Here is a 13,944-nt window from a genome sequence, read left to right as displayed (position 1 = left end):
TCTCCTCCTGTGTATTTATTCGAGGTACTCCTCGCTCTTTTGAATGGGTTTCAGCCATGTGTTTTGTATATGTGTTTGCTTGGTCTTCGTCCCCGTGCCTTTACATGGCACACTGTAATTTGGGAAAATAAAAAACCCTATTACGCATTCCTGTCTCCTTTATAACAATGTGACACTCTCCTCCACTACCCCCAGTTATACAGTAGGTTATGTACTTAAAGGGATATTGCAATATTTTGGCAAATTAAAACCCTTTTCTTCTTACACGGAGTCAGGTTTTGTCTCTGCATGCCATTTGAAGGACTTTGAAGGTAGTTTTTCCAGCGATCGCTAACTCACGTCAGCGCAATGACTGGAAGTCTTTGGCATCTGCTCTCATAGTTAGCAATTGTGTTGAAGCTATAGTAGTTCATTTCAAAACTTCCTTCAAAACTAATGAAAGAGGGCTAAATTACCAAAATCGCACAACATCCCTTTAACACCTTGATCCATCATCTTTCCTCCTCTCTTCTCCTCACCTAACATCTCCTCTCTCATATACCTCTCTCCCCTCCTCCTTTCCTCACCCCTCCCATATTCCTCTCTCCCCTCATCCTCTCCTCACCTCTCCTCTCCCATATACCTCTCTCCCCTCATCCTCTCCTCACCTCTCCTCTCCCATATTCCTCTCTCCCCTCATCCTCTCCTCTCTCATATTCCTCTCTCCCCTCATCCTGTCTTCCCCTACCCTATCCTCTCTCCCTTCCTCCTCTCTCCCTTCCTCATCTCCTCACCAAACCTCTCCCCTCTCCATTACCTCTCTCCCAACAACAAACCCTGGTTCTACTTTCACTCTCTCTCCTCCAGACCTTCAGCTTTCATTTTTTTGTCGACATTTAGAAAATTTGCATAGAAAATATATGTAAGAATTGCCTGCAACAGTGAGATTCCGTTGAACTGTTGTGTCGATAAAAACAACTGGACGTAGTAACTTCACCCCCCAACAAAAACAAAATGTACCTAGAGTGTAGAATAAACAAATTGTCCGTGCCAAGGTATCATCATGGTCTGCACCAAGGTATCACAATGGTCTGCGCTAAGGTATCACCATGGTCTGCGCCAAGGTATCACCATGGTCTGTGCCAAGGTATCATCATGGTCTGCACCAAGGTATCACCATGGTCTGCACCAAGGTATCACCATGGTCTGCACCAAGGTATCATAATGGTCTGCACCAAGGTATCACCATGGTCTGCACCAAGGTATCATCATGGTCTGCACCAAGGTATCATCATGGTCCGTGCCATGGTGGATCTGCATTGTATGTCTGAAATAATTGGATGGTGAAACTTGCATCGAGCCTACCAGAAGAGCAAGGTGAAGCAAGTCCGGCATTCTTGAAAGTCACAATAAACCTTGTCCTGCAAAACAACTATTTGTATATGATCATTAAAAAATGCATTCAGTGGGCATAATTGAACTCCCAATTACCCTCTGGACACGCCCCTTTCCTGCTAACTCACCACACCTGAACTCACTCTGCTAATCACCAATTCCTCTTCCATTCTTCTGGTATATAAGCAGCTTGTTCTACTTGGGTTTGTTCAGCATTTGTGGTGTCCCAGTTCCTTTAGTGTTCCTGTTGTTGATTGGCTAAAGTAAGTTCCTGCTATTGTAACTTTTCTAGGGTTTTAACTTCCTGCATTGGGGTGTAATATCCTGTTTAATTTAACTGTAAGGGAAGTGTTACAGCTTGTGAGATGAGACATGGTATAATGATGGTTCCTGCTAGCAGAATGTGTCTTACATCTATAATCCTGTAGACTGTTCTGATTGGTTTCCATGTGCGCAGCTGTCTAGCTAATCACCCTCACAATATGGGCACCATGCTGGGCCAGACTGGAAGTAGGGGAAACATGGACGTGCAAAGCCAGAACAAAACATTGGCTGCCATATTTGGATGGGCCTTGTCTAAACTAGATGTAGTTATTGATCACTGCTCAGTGCTGTAAATGGTGCTTTATCAGAACCATCTAGTGTATTATGGATGGCTCTTCAGAGGTGGGACCCCATACTGCTAGCAGGTACCTTATTGAACCATGTCATCTAATATTGGGCTGTGGTGTATTCCCTCCAGCACGATAACAACTTATCACAGCCTTTCCTGGTGGCCATTTTACCTTACCTACTGGTGTTAAAAGCCACTAAGCCTTCCCTACTGGTGTTACAAGCCACTGAGCCTTACCTACTGGTGTTACAAGCCACTGAGCCTTACCTACTGGTGTTACAAGCCACTGAGCCTTACCTACTGGTGTTACAAGCCACTGAGCCTTACCTACTGGTGTTACAAGCCACTAAGCCTTCCCTACTGGTGTTACAAGCCACTGAGCCTTACCTACTGGTGTTACAAGCCACTAAGCCTTACCTGACATCATTTTGTACTTTGCTTTTATTTTTGTTGTAAAATAAAAGCAGAATATAACTGTGTTAAATCATAATGCTTGTCTTCTGACAGATTTGGCCATAACCAAACCTGAATGACATTTCTACATTTGGGAATTTGAACTCTATTACATCTGTCTGAGTGGAGAGAAATACCTGCCTAGAAATTCTCCTCAACCCTGTTTAGGGAATAGGTTGGCATTTAGGAAAGCAGACATATTCCTGTTCTAATCTACTGTATGTTGAGTTGAATCTGGTTTTGATGCCTTCACTCTGTTTCTCTCAGGAGATTCCATGACCATGTTGACCAGTCTTCTGCTTCTCAGTGCTGCCTTTGCTCTGGGAGATGCAAGTAAGAGTCTACTTTTCTTGACTCGTTCTGTATATTTCTTGTAGCAGAGGTGACTGGATGATCTACAAATAATATTGTAGCTCTGGTTTGTAGATCTTTCTCCAATAGCCTTTAAAGCCACATGTAACTTCTCCTTACAGATGCATTGATAGAAGAAGACTTGTGTCCTTCCGGTTGGACCAAATATGGATCAATCTGTTTAATGTTTGTAAAGACTACGAGGAGCTGGCCTGAAGCAGAGGTATCACCCTTACCATCTAATGTGTATTTGAAGGGGAAGTGTAGTTGAAATTAGCTCTTTGACATTACCTTAAAGGTGATACTTTCTTAAACTGCAAGAAATGACTGATGTGACTGACTGATGTGAAATACTGAACTTCCCTTTAAGATGGGTATTTTCTATACATTTTGGGTATTTTCTATACATTTTGAATATTTAATGTGGAGTCGTGCCTCCTGTATATTGGAACCCACAGGACATGGCTTAAGATGGAGATGAACTAGTATCTTTAAGAGTTTTAAAAAGGAATTAGTTGCGATGGTCAATATTTGGTTGAGAGTCCAGAAGACAAATTCTCAGCAAGGCTGACTGACTAATACATGAAATGCCTTTGTTCCCATCTACTGCTTGGCTGTTACTGTAGATAATACTTTTCTTAATTGACTTGCCTAGTTAAATAAATACTTTCTTCTCTAGCGGTACTGTGTGTCCCTTGGTGATCAACTGGTGTCTGTACCCAACGTTGTCGAGTACCTTGGCGCAAACCTGGCATCTGTGCACAGCTCCGAGGAGGACCAGTTTCTACAGGCGTTGGTCTTGGTCAAGACTGTTAGTTTCCCTCCTACCTGGATTGGCGGATTTTATTCTGTTAAGGTGGGACCATTAAGCCTACAGTGTTATATAGAGCCATTATTGCAAGGAACTCCGTTCCATCTCATATTGCTCAAGTGAACAGCAAACCTGGTTAAAAATGGGAGATGTGGCACGTAGGCTACCTGTAATTTGATGATGTAGTTCTGTCTGAGTAGTTCTAATGTCATTTTGTGTGGACCCCAGGAAGAGGAGCTGCTGCTTTTTAACAGCTATTGTAATGGTTTCCATATAAAATATCAAGAGTTGCCATGCGACAGGTAGCCTCGCCGTTGGCCAATAAAGGCTGGGTTGAATCCCAGAGCTCACTCCGTGAAATCTGATGTGCCCTTGAGCAACGCCCTTAATCCTAATTGACCCTGTAGGTCATTCTAGATGAGTCTGCTAAATTATTTTACTGTCAACTTCAGGAGGCCTTTATACTCATGTAAAATGTTTCTAGGTAAGTATACATTTGATCAAAGTAATCTCTTCCATACAGTCTTGTAACCACATGTTTGGGGTTTCTAGCTTCAAAGGTTGTAGACTTGTTGTCTTTGAAATATATCGGGATGACTGCAAATGTGAGGAGTCGACTGTAGGTTTTTACACAAGCAACAGTCCCAGTCGGTGGGTTTTGAAGTAGTGGTAGCTTAAACTGTTTGGTTTCAGGTGGTAGAGGAAGGACTACATTTAGTCTTTATTCTGAAATCCCCCCCTCAGGACAGGCGGTGGTTCTGGAGTGATGGCTCCGACTTTGCTCACCAGAACTGGGCTAAAGGAAGGCCTGGTGCTGGTGCCATCGAGACTTGTATTCATATCAACTTTGGAGGTACAGTAAACCCAGTATCATTCACTGATCCAGTCATCAAATTAAACTTATTCCTTAACTTTCCTACTGTCTGTACAGCTGAGTATCTGTGTTCTGTGTTTCATCTTCAGGTCAGAAGCGCTGGAACAATGCTTTATGTGGAATGAGCTTGCCCTCTGTATGCTCCCTGAGACTCCTGCCTCTCCGCCAGACTATACATTAGAAGCAGCAATGCTATTCCGTAGTGTCTGCACCCTTAATACTTCATGGTAACGTCTACACATCAGAAGCAGCAATGTTATTCCGTAGTGTCTGCAACCTTTTCATGGTAACGTCAAAATACTTAGTTGCTGTTAAATGAAGTCTGTTACTAACCAAATGTTGAGGAATTGTTTGCAGCCAATAAAATGTGGATGCTATTTTTTGTCTCATGAGTTATTGACTATGAATCATACTGCTGAAATTGTCCCATGTTTTGAGCGCTTTCTAAAAGGTACATTCTCATCCCAAAATGTATTTGTCAAACAGATAAGTACAAAACCTGTGTCAAATTGGCACTAAGTACAACCTGTAACACTTCACCTGAAACTCTGCATCATAACACATGTTGTAGTTGGTAATCTTTCTTCCTGTCCCCTGTGGAACTCAACCCCACAACCTTTATGTTGGAAGTGCTATGCTTTACTGTGCCACCAGGACATAACTGTAATTGTGCCTAACTTTGTAAATGTAGACCTGTGACATGACACAGTATGTTTAGGATACTGAAGTGCAAAAGACATGTTTAACTTATGGCTGCAGGGGGCAGTATTGAGTAGCTTGGATGAAAAGGTGCCCATTGTAAACAGCCAGCTTCTCAGTTGCTAATATATGCAAATTAGTATTGGATAGAAAACATTAAAGTTTCCAAAATTGTCTGTATAAAACAAATGATATTGCAGGTGAAACCCTGAGTAATATCAAACCAGGAAGTGGCTTCTATTTTGACTCCATGTTCCATAGCCTCCCTTTGTGCCATTTAATAACCTCTTAGCGTCCCCTGAGACGTCTGCGTCCCACCCAGCCATCTGCAAATGCGCTACGCTAAATGCTAATAGCACTCGTTAAAACTCAAACGTTCATTAAAAAACACATGCAGGGTACTCAACCTCAGTCTACCAATACCGGATCCGGCTTCGTGACTACGGCTCATTAGCATAACGCACAATGCGAAAAAATATTTAACCTCCACACATTAACAAGTAAAACAGCTCAAATGAAAGCTAAACAAGTTTATCTACCCAGCAAGTCAGATTTCTAAAATGTTTTACGGCAAACAGCACATATTTACGTCAAACCACCACCGCAGACATAGCTCATTAGCATAGCCAAGTAGGAAAAAATATGCAATCAAACGCAGGATTAAAAAAATAATTTCACTAACCTTTTGAAATCTTCATCAGATGACAGTAATATAACATGTTACACAGTACATTCATTTTTTTTTCAATCTGCAATATATATCCATAAATCTCTGTTTACAATGACGCATTCTTCAAAAAATGCTACTAAAATGTCAGGAGAAATGACGATAGCTCCGGCAGATAACGTCAGCTAACAAGGAATACACATCAACTTTGACTAAATATGCATGTTTTACATATGTATAGGAAGATACACTTCTTCTGAATGCAATCGCTGTGTTACATTTATTTTTAACGTTACAGGATGCGTTCACTAGGCTATACTATGAGACAGCGCTCAAAAAGTAGCATTCTGGCTCCTCTATCTTGGAGTCGACAGAAACCCAAATTTACCACATAAATATTCCCTTACCTTTGCTGTTCTTCCATCAAAAGACCTGGAAGGGATTATACTTACCAAACCAGCGTTTAGTTTTCAAGTCTGCGTCTTTCGGTTCTCAAAATAGCCACATTTCGGTCGAAATGTAGGCAAAATTCAAGTGGATGCGCACCAAAACGTTGAAATTATATATGTCGAGTTAACTTGTCAAACTAACTTCATAATCAAGCTTTAACATGTTATAAAGGTGTACAGCAATTTTGAGAACGAACAGAAACACAGGCACCGTTCAATCGATCTTGGAAAAAAGACAGGACTTGACCACTGCGCACATAAAAGTGACCGTTTTTTTTGAGTGACTGGCAGCAGCTTTCGGCATGCTCAAACTCTGGCGAGCGGGCGATTCTCACAATGAGAAGCCCCATTGAAAGCTGAGATCGCGCTGAACACGTAGGGACTCTTCCCAGAGCTGTAACTGTTTGGGGAAGGAGCGCACTTTTCACATATGCTGGGCAACATTTGTTTTGGCTGTTTCTATTCAATAATATTTTTTTTTCATATATTAGCAAAAAATAATTATGTTTACTGGGTTCAACTCATCCCCAAACTATCTATATTGGGTGATTGTGGATCAATCAAAAAGAATTTAACCGAGATATTTTGGAATCATTCTCTCAAAAAACTTTTCCAACACTGCACGTAAGGCGTTCAACTCATCCCAAACTATCAATTTTGTAAACTGAGATAGATTTTTGGATATAAATATTATAAATTATTATATAAAATATTATCGAACAAAACACATGTATTGTGTAATATGATGTCCTATGAGTGCCATCTGATGAAGATCATCAAAGGTTAGTGATGAATTTGATCTGTATTTCTGCTTTTTGTGAATCCTATCTTTGGCTGGAAAAATGGCTGTGTGTTTTTTCGACTTGGCGGTGATCTAACATAATCATACGTTATGCTTTAGCTGTAAAGCATTTTTGAAATCGGACACGATGGGTAGATTAACAAGATGTTTATCTCTCATTTGCTGTATTGGACTTGTTAATGTGTGAAAGTTACATATTTCAAAAAAATATTTTTGAATTTCACGTGCTGCCATTTCAGCGGAATGTTGTCGAGGGTTTCCGCTAGCGCTAGAGAGGTTCAATGCTGAGCTACAGTCAATAAACAGCATTCTTACATACAGTGGTAACTCCTTTAAAAGTTGCGGCACACCTTGCGTGCTGCCACAGAATTCTGTGGCATGTCATTTAATTCTCAGCCATTTTTTCCTGTTACTGCTAGTTTGAGAAGCATTTGTTAGTATTCCGTATTGGCATTACCAGAAAATGTAAAACTTTTTTTGTAACAACTTAGTATATGGGATTGATTAAGAAATGTGATTAATATTATGGTGTTTCTATTCAGAGCTTCCGTAGGATGGAATGGAGAATATGGCGCTGTACATTGTGACGGCCGGGAGTAGGCTACAGGATTGGAGGATTCTAAATATTTTGCCTTCATTAGACAACTTTGTTCCAATATTTCTGTAAACCAGTGATATTTATTCCCAAAGTAAATTCCCAGAACATTAAGCATGTGTGTTCACTTGTTTTTGTTCTGTAGTTTCAACCCAATGATTCGTCTGACAAACAAAGACCTTTCCGTCCAGCAGGCCCAGGCATGGATCAAAATTGGCGAGACATTCAATAACGTCGTCTTCACAGATGAATCAACCGTGGCCCTTGAGCAATTTGCTCCAGAATAAAAGGAAGAATATCAAGAAGATTAACGAAAGCATAAAGATGAAGAAATGCTGTTTAGTTAGAATTGCAACACTTTATTTATGGCTGCAGGGGCAGTATTGAGTAGCTTGGATGAGAAGGTGCCCATTGTAAAAGGCCAGCTCCTCAGTCTCGGTTGCTAATATATGCATATTATTATTGGATAGAAAACACTAAAGTTTCCAAAACTGTCAAAATATTGTCTGAGTATAACAGAACTGATATTGCAGGCGAAACCCTGAGGAAAATCAAAACAGGAAGGAGCTTCTATTTTGAAAAATGAGCCAGAACGATAACATCGCTTCAAATGGTCACATGAGTTTTGCTCACGCAACAGAATTTGAACAGGTATTGCTTTTCCGTGAAAGACATTTGCGGTTGATATTGATTATACATTTAAAAAACAACCTGATGATTGATTATAAAAAACATTGGACATTTTGGAGACTATTTGGAATTTGTCATGACCGCTCTTTCTTGTGGATTTCTGAACATTACAAACATTTTGGATCTAAAAATAATCTTTATGGAACATTTGTGTAACTGGGAGTCTCGTGAGTGAAAACGTCCGAATATCAAAGTTAAGCGATTAATTTGATTGCTTTTCGTGACCAAGCTACTTTGATGCTATGTTCATAATGCTTTGTCATGCAATCGATAAACATACACAAAAGCTTGGATTGCTTTCGCTGTAAAGCATAGTTTCAAAATCTGTGAAGACAGGTGGATTAACAAAAGGCCGAGCTGTGTTTTGCACTTGCATAGGTTATAGAGCTCATTAAGCGATTTTGATTTTCAAATTTCATTTGCATTGATGACAGAGTGATTACAGGGACAATAGAGTGCTCAGTACCAGGCAGTTAGCAAGTGCGGTAGACTACTAATGACCATCACCAGCATCAGAGCTTGGAGAAGCCTAATTACTAAATGGCCACGTGGAATTTGACTACCTTCAATTCTTGTAACTGCCGGTAATACGTACTCCTTCCTCCATTTCCCATAAATGAACCGGTTCAGATACATTGTTCAACATATCAACAACAACAATAACGTCAGTAAATCAACACTTTAATCTCTGGATTCATTCATGTATTTATTTGTATGGGATGTGAATCCGTTCCTGTAGTTCAGTAAAGACAACTGGCCGTCTTCTACATCTCCATTCCAACACCGTTCATCTACAATTAGACAAAAAACATTAACATCCAGAATCAGCTGCAAAGTAGTAACATTTAGTAAATGACATCTCCATTCCAACAACGTTCATCTACAATTAGACAAAAAACATTAACATCCAGAATCAGCTGCAAAGTAGTAACATTTAGTAAATGACATCTCCATTCCAACACCGTTCATCTACAATTAGACAAAAAACATTTAAAAGGAGAGGTGGAAGAGGTAGACCATAACTTACAGACAACAGAGAGAGAGAGACACACAGTGAATCCCTTGGAAGAGTGCAGAAGATGAGAGTGCATTGTTTGGGAAGGATACATATTCCTGTGTGCCAGGCTAATCTATTGTATGTGGTTGAAGAAGTGATACCTGAGTTACATCAGAAGACTAGTAGCACTGTGTTGACCATACTTCTTCTTGGGGTTCTCAGGACTGGGTTTAGAAAATGCTGCTTTGGCTGTTATTTCAGTTTTGTACCTAATAGTGGGTTTCCTTAACCTCTCCTCTAGTACCCACAGCCATTCCAGATCCTTTAAAATGCTCAACTAATCTCTCTTTCTCTCTCAGGAGACTATCACCATGGCGATATTGACCATCATTCTGCTTGTCAGCATGGCTTTTGCTCTGAGAGGTAAGCATGACGTACGTCACACCTACTCACCAACATCTTAAATAGACATTTGTTGGTGTTGCTCTGTCCTACTTCACACACACACATGTAGGTATTAATACGCAGGTGTGATTTGGAAATGTGTTTCTGTTCCTAACTGGTTCTCCATGGGACACCCTCTGAGGGGTCAGCCATTATCAACATTGACACTGGAGAAATGAAGGTTAAAACTACTTGTGACTCTCAAACCCGGATCCGGGAGCGTAATCATCGCCTGACACGAATTAGCATAACGCAACGGACATAAATATTCCTATTCACAAAAATCACAAGTGAAATATATTGGAACACAGCTTAGCCTTTTGTTAATCACCCTGTCATCTCTGATTTTCAAAATATGCTTTACAGCCAACGCTAGACAAGCATTTGTGTAAGTTTATCATAGCCCTGCATAGCATTATGCCTTGCCAGCAGCAGGCATAATGGAGGAAAAGGGGGGTGAGAGTAACGGATGTTTCAATCGGTGATGTCACTTGCTCTGAGACCTTGAAGTAGTAGTTCCCCTTGCTCTGCAAGGGCCGCGGCTTTTGTGGAGCGATGGGTAACGATGCTTCGAGGGTGACTGTTGTTGATGTTTGCAGAGGGTCCCTGGTTCGCGCCCGGGTATGGGCGAGGGGACGGTCTAAAGTTATACTGTTACATTAGGTTACACCAGGTAGACAGCCAGAGTTAATTTTCTCCCAAAATATTATTTTTGTAGGCGAAATAGCTTCGTTTGTTCTTGACGTTTGGCTGAGAAATCGCCCGGAAATTGCGGTCACCACAACACTGAAAAATATTCCAAATTAGCTCCATAATATCGACAAACATGGCAAATGTTGTTTATAATCAATCCTCAAGGTGTTTCTGTAATATCTATTCAATAATATATCCGTCGGGACAATCCATTTTTCAGGAGGACCGATTGGAGTAATGGCTACCTCTGTATTTTACGCAAGAATCTCTCTCGGAGCCACCATGTGACCACTTACGCAATGTGGCCGCCTACGGATTTTCTTCAACAGAAATGCGTAAAACTACGTCACAGTGCTGTAGACATCTTGGGGAATATGTAGAGAGCGTAAGCTCGTTGATGTTACATTCACAGCTGAATAGGGAGTCATTGGAACACAGCGCTTTCAAAACCTGGGGCACTTCCGGATTGGATTTTTCTCAGGCTTTCGCCTGCAATATCAGTTCTGTTATACTCACAGACAATATTTTGACAGTTTTGGAAACTTTAGAGTGTTTCCTATCCTAAGCTGTCAATTATATGCATATTCTAGCATCTTGTCCTGACAAAATATCCTGTTTACTACGGGAACGTTATTTTTCCAAAAATGAAAATACTGCCCCCTAGTCACAAAAGGTTAAACCATAATAAAAGCATATAACACGTAGTTACTATCTAGCTGCGGGTCCAGTTCTGACATTATGTGTAGGCCTAGCTGAGGCGACCTCGAATCCCAAGTTTCGGCTCAATAGGTAATTTGGAGCCCGAGCAGCGACCTTAATTGGTGCTGATAATCCACATTTTCCGGGAGTTGCTACAGGGTCCCTGAATGAGCTATCGGACACAAACATTGGGGTCCATCTTTATGGGCCGAGGCAGTTTTAATGCACCTAGTCTTGTGACTCTGGGACTTTTCTAAATGTCGTCATTTTCGTAATGGTCAAAATGAATTGAAGTTATTGCAAATGTACGAGGCTGTTTCTCAATCTGAGAACGTTCTAGAGCCACATAACTCATCATGCGCTATCGACTTGAGCTCTATAACAGTTTTCTAAATTTTCAGAGCTCTAGGTGTGACTGTTCTTTGATAGTTTGAACAAAGGTAACTATTGCAGGCTCTGTGTGTATCAGAGCCCCACACTGTCACTCCATCCTTGCTGTGTGTGTGTGTGTGTGTGTGTGTGTGTGTGTGTGAGCTTTTCTTTGACATCCGTTTGGAGAATGCGACCTGCCCAAATGCATAGTGTACAATTTCTAATACAACATTTACTCATGTAAAGATGAAGAGCATGTACTTTATTTTAAAGGATGATATAATGCATGAATCAAAAAAGGGAATGATTTGGTGAAATGTGATGATGTAGACTCAGTAAAGGGGTCTTTCATCCCTCTGTGGTCCGGAATAATTCTTCAGACTCAGAGTAGCATGGTTCTGATTCTGGACTCTGAACTCCTGTATATATTGGAATTACATTTTGATGTCTTTGGAGGACCACAGCTGCCATAATTAGAATTAAATTAGAAAAGTTGAAGAGATGTCATGACAGAGGGACACAGGAAGAAGAGAGATCATGACACTGAAATCATTGGAGATTCTTGTAAAGAAAGCATAAAGAGTGCCAATGTAGGAATCAAGAGTAGTGATGTGTTGGAGTTTAAAGTGGTGATGGTGTTGGATGAGACCACAGGGCCTTATTTCCACTTGGTGGAACAGTTGATTGGACCAGTGCCTGGTGGAGTGTCAGTACCCGGGATCTTCTGTCCAGAACTGTTCACACACCAACAGTAACCTACCAGAAAGAGACATGTTAGTAACCTGTTAAATATATAATATTTACACATTTTACTGTAACATGTTGAATTGTCACGTTCAACTCAATTGGAGCACTTATGGTGTGTGTGTGTGTGTCTCTGTGTGTGTGTGTTTTAACCTGTAGAGCCTGAACATTGCTCAGGGGTGTATTGTCCAGCGTTGTCACACGTGGGGACGTAGACTCCAGGCCTGACTTTTTCAAAGCATTTTCTCTAGCAATCTCACAGGGGGTCTTGGGTCGTATCATACCATCTAAACACATAGATAACATTCTTTATAACGATGACATTACATAGTATAACATACATTGCTGGACAAACATCCTGGAAGATCTGGCTGCATCTGGAATCTTGGGTTGCGTCCCCTATGGGCCCCTGTTCCCCTATGGGCCCCTGTTCACCTATGGGCCCCTGTTCCACTTTGGGCCCTGGTCAGGAGACTGCATCCTATATGGGACCCTGTTGAAGGGCCCAGGTCAGGAGACTGCATCCTATATGGGACCCCCCGAAGGGCCCTGGTCAGGAGACTGCATCCTATATGGGACCCTGTTCCCCAAAGGGCCCAGGTCAGGAGACTGCATCCTATATGAGACCCTGTTCCCCGAAGGGCCCTGGTCAGGAGACTGCATCTCCTATATGGGACCCTGTTCCCTTTGGGCCCTGGTCAGGAGACTGCATTCTATATGGGACCCTGTTCCCGAAGGGCCCTGGTCAGGAGAAGTGCCCTATACGGAATAGAAAGCCATTTCAGATGTACATTTCTGAAATATTCAGTTGTTGCTTCACTACTTCAGAGATCTTCACTGGGTCTCTCCCTCTGTCCTGCCTGTGAGTTAAATTCTCCCTCCTCTCCTTTTTAAGGACACGTCCAGTCAGAACCCTCCCTCTGGAACCCCGCACGGAGAGTTGGAGGTTCGAAATGGCGGCGAGTAGTAAAGAAAAAAATGCAGGAAATTCAGAAATAGTTGGTGAAGCAACAGCTGTGCTGGAATGACAACAATATGGCTGTCAATTCTGATGGTATGGTGGAGGATGAGGTTTAATGACCTGAATGGTCGGAAGTGGAAAAACACAGAAAGAAGAGAGATAATGACACAGGAAGAAGAGATAATAATACCGTAAGAAAAGAGATAATGACACAGAAAGAAGAGATAATAATACCGTAAGAAAAGAGATAATGACACAGGAAGAAGAGAGATCATGATACAGAAAGACAGGAAGAAGAGAGATCATGATACAGAAATCAGTTTAGCATCTTGTCAAGAAAGCATAAAGAGGTCCCATTTAGGAAGCAAGAGTAGTGATGTGTTGGAGTTTAAAGTGGTGATAGTGTTGGATGAGACCACAGGGCCTCACTTACTCTGGGTGGAACATATGATTGGACCAGTGCCTGGTGGAGTCTCAGTACCCGGGATATACTGTCCAGAACTGGTCACACACCAACAGTAACCTACCAGAAAGAAATGTTAAGTTAATTAGAGATCGGGCTACTTTTTTCAAAATTCTGTTAAAAATCACGCAACATTTCAACGTCCTGCTACTCATGCCAGGAATATAGTATATTCATATGATTAGTATGTGTG

The 13,944-nt window shown here is 41.3% G+C and overlaps 3 protein-coding genes and 1 pseudogene across 6 annotated transcripts in view; 2 read left to right on the top strand and 2 right to left on the bottom strand.

Annotated features, from left to right (window-relative positions):
* The window catches only part of LOC127916341 (equistatin-like), a 75,423-nt gene that overhangs the window by 49,057 nt on the left and 12,422 nt on the right, over positions 1 to 13,944 (top strand). The gene's annotated exons all lie outside the window — the stretch shown is intronic.
* LOC127916339 (saxiphilin-like) overlaps positions 1 to 13,944 on the bottom strand; it is an 85,077-nt pseudogene that overhangs the window by 59,163 nt on the left and 11,970 nt on the right.
* The window catches only part of LOC127916340 (saxiphilin-like), a 60,897-nt gene that overhangs the window by 42,683 nt on the left and 4,270 nt on the right, over positions 1 to 13,944 (bottom strand). Inside the window, exon 4 of one of the 2 annotated variants that reach the window (XM_052497977.1) lies at positions 13,722 to 13,811. The exons of the other annotated variant lie outside the window; for it this stretch is intronic. Within the exon in view, the coding sequence (XP_052353937.1) occupies positions 13,722 to 13,811 (90 nt within the window). The remainder of the gene's footprint in view (positions 1 to 13,721; positions 13,812 to 13,944) is intronic. 2 annotated transcript variants of the gene reach the window in all.
* On the top strand, positions 1,528 to 4,853 carry LOC118380236 (ladderlectin-like). Of its 2 annotated transcripts, XM_052497980.1 has the most exons (7): positions 1,528 to 1,637; positions 2,495 to 2,615; positions 2,708 to 2,773; positions 2,914 to 3,014; positions 3,471 to 3,647; positions 4,347 to 4,455; positions 4,566 to 4,853. In XM_052497980.1, the coding sequence occupies exons 3-7, from the start codon at positions 2,716 to 2,718 to the stop codon at positions 4,655 to 4,657; spliced, it is 537 nt and encodes a 178-aa protein (XP_052353940.1). In that variant the 5' UTR covers positions 1,528 to 1,637; positions 2,495 to 2,615; positions 2,708 to 2,715; the 3' UTR covers positions 4,658 to 4,853. The 2 variants fall into 2 exon arrangements, with proteins under 2 accessions (XP_052353940.1, XP_052353939.1); XM_052497979.1 differs by lacking the exon at positions 2,495 to 2,615 and having other exon boundaries at positions 1,537 to 1,637.

Source organism: Oncorhynchus keta, chromosome 35 (assembly GCF_023373465.1).
Source record: "Oncorhynchus keta strain PuntledgeMale-10-30-2019 chromosome 35, Oket_V2, whole genome shotgun sequence".
Classification (NCBI taxonomy): Eukaryota; Metazoa; Chordata; class Actinopteri; order Salmoniformes; family Salmonidae; genus Oncorhynchus; species Oncorhynchus keta.
This window is presented reverse-complemented; position numbering and strand designations above follow the sequence as displayed.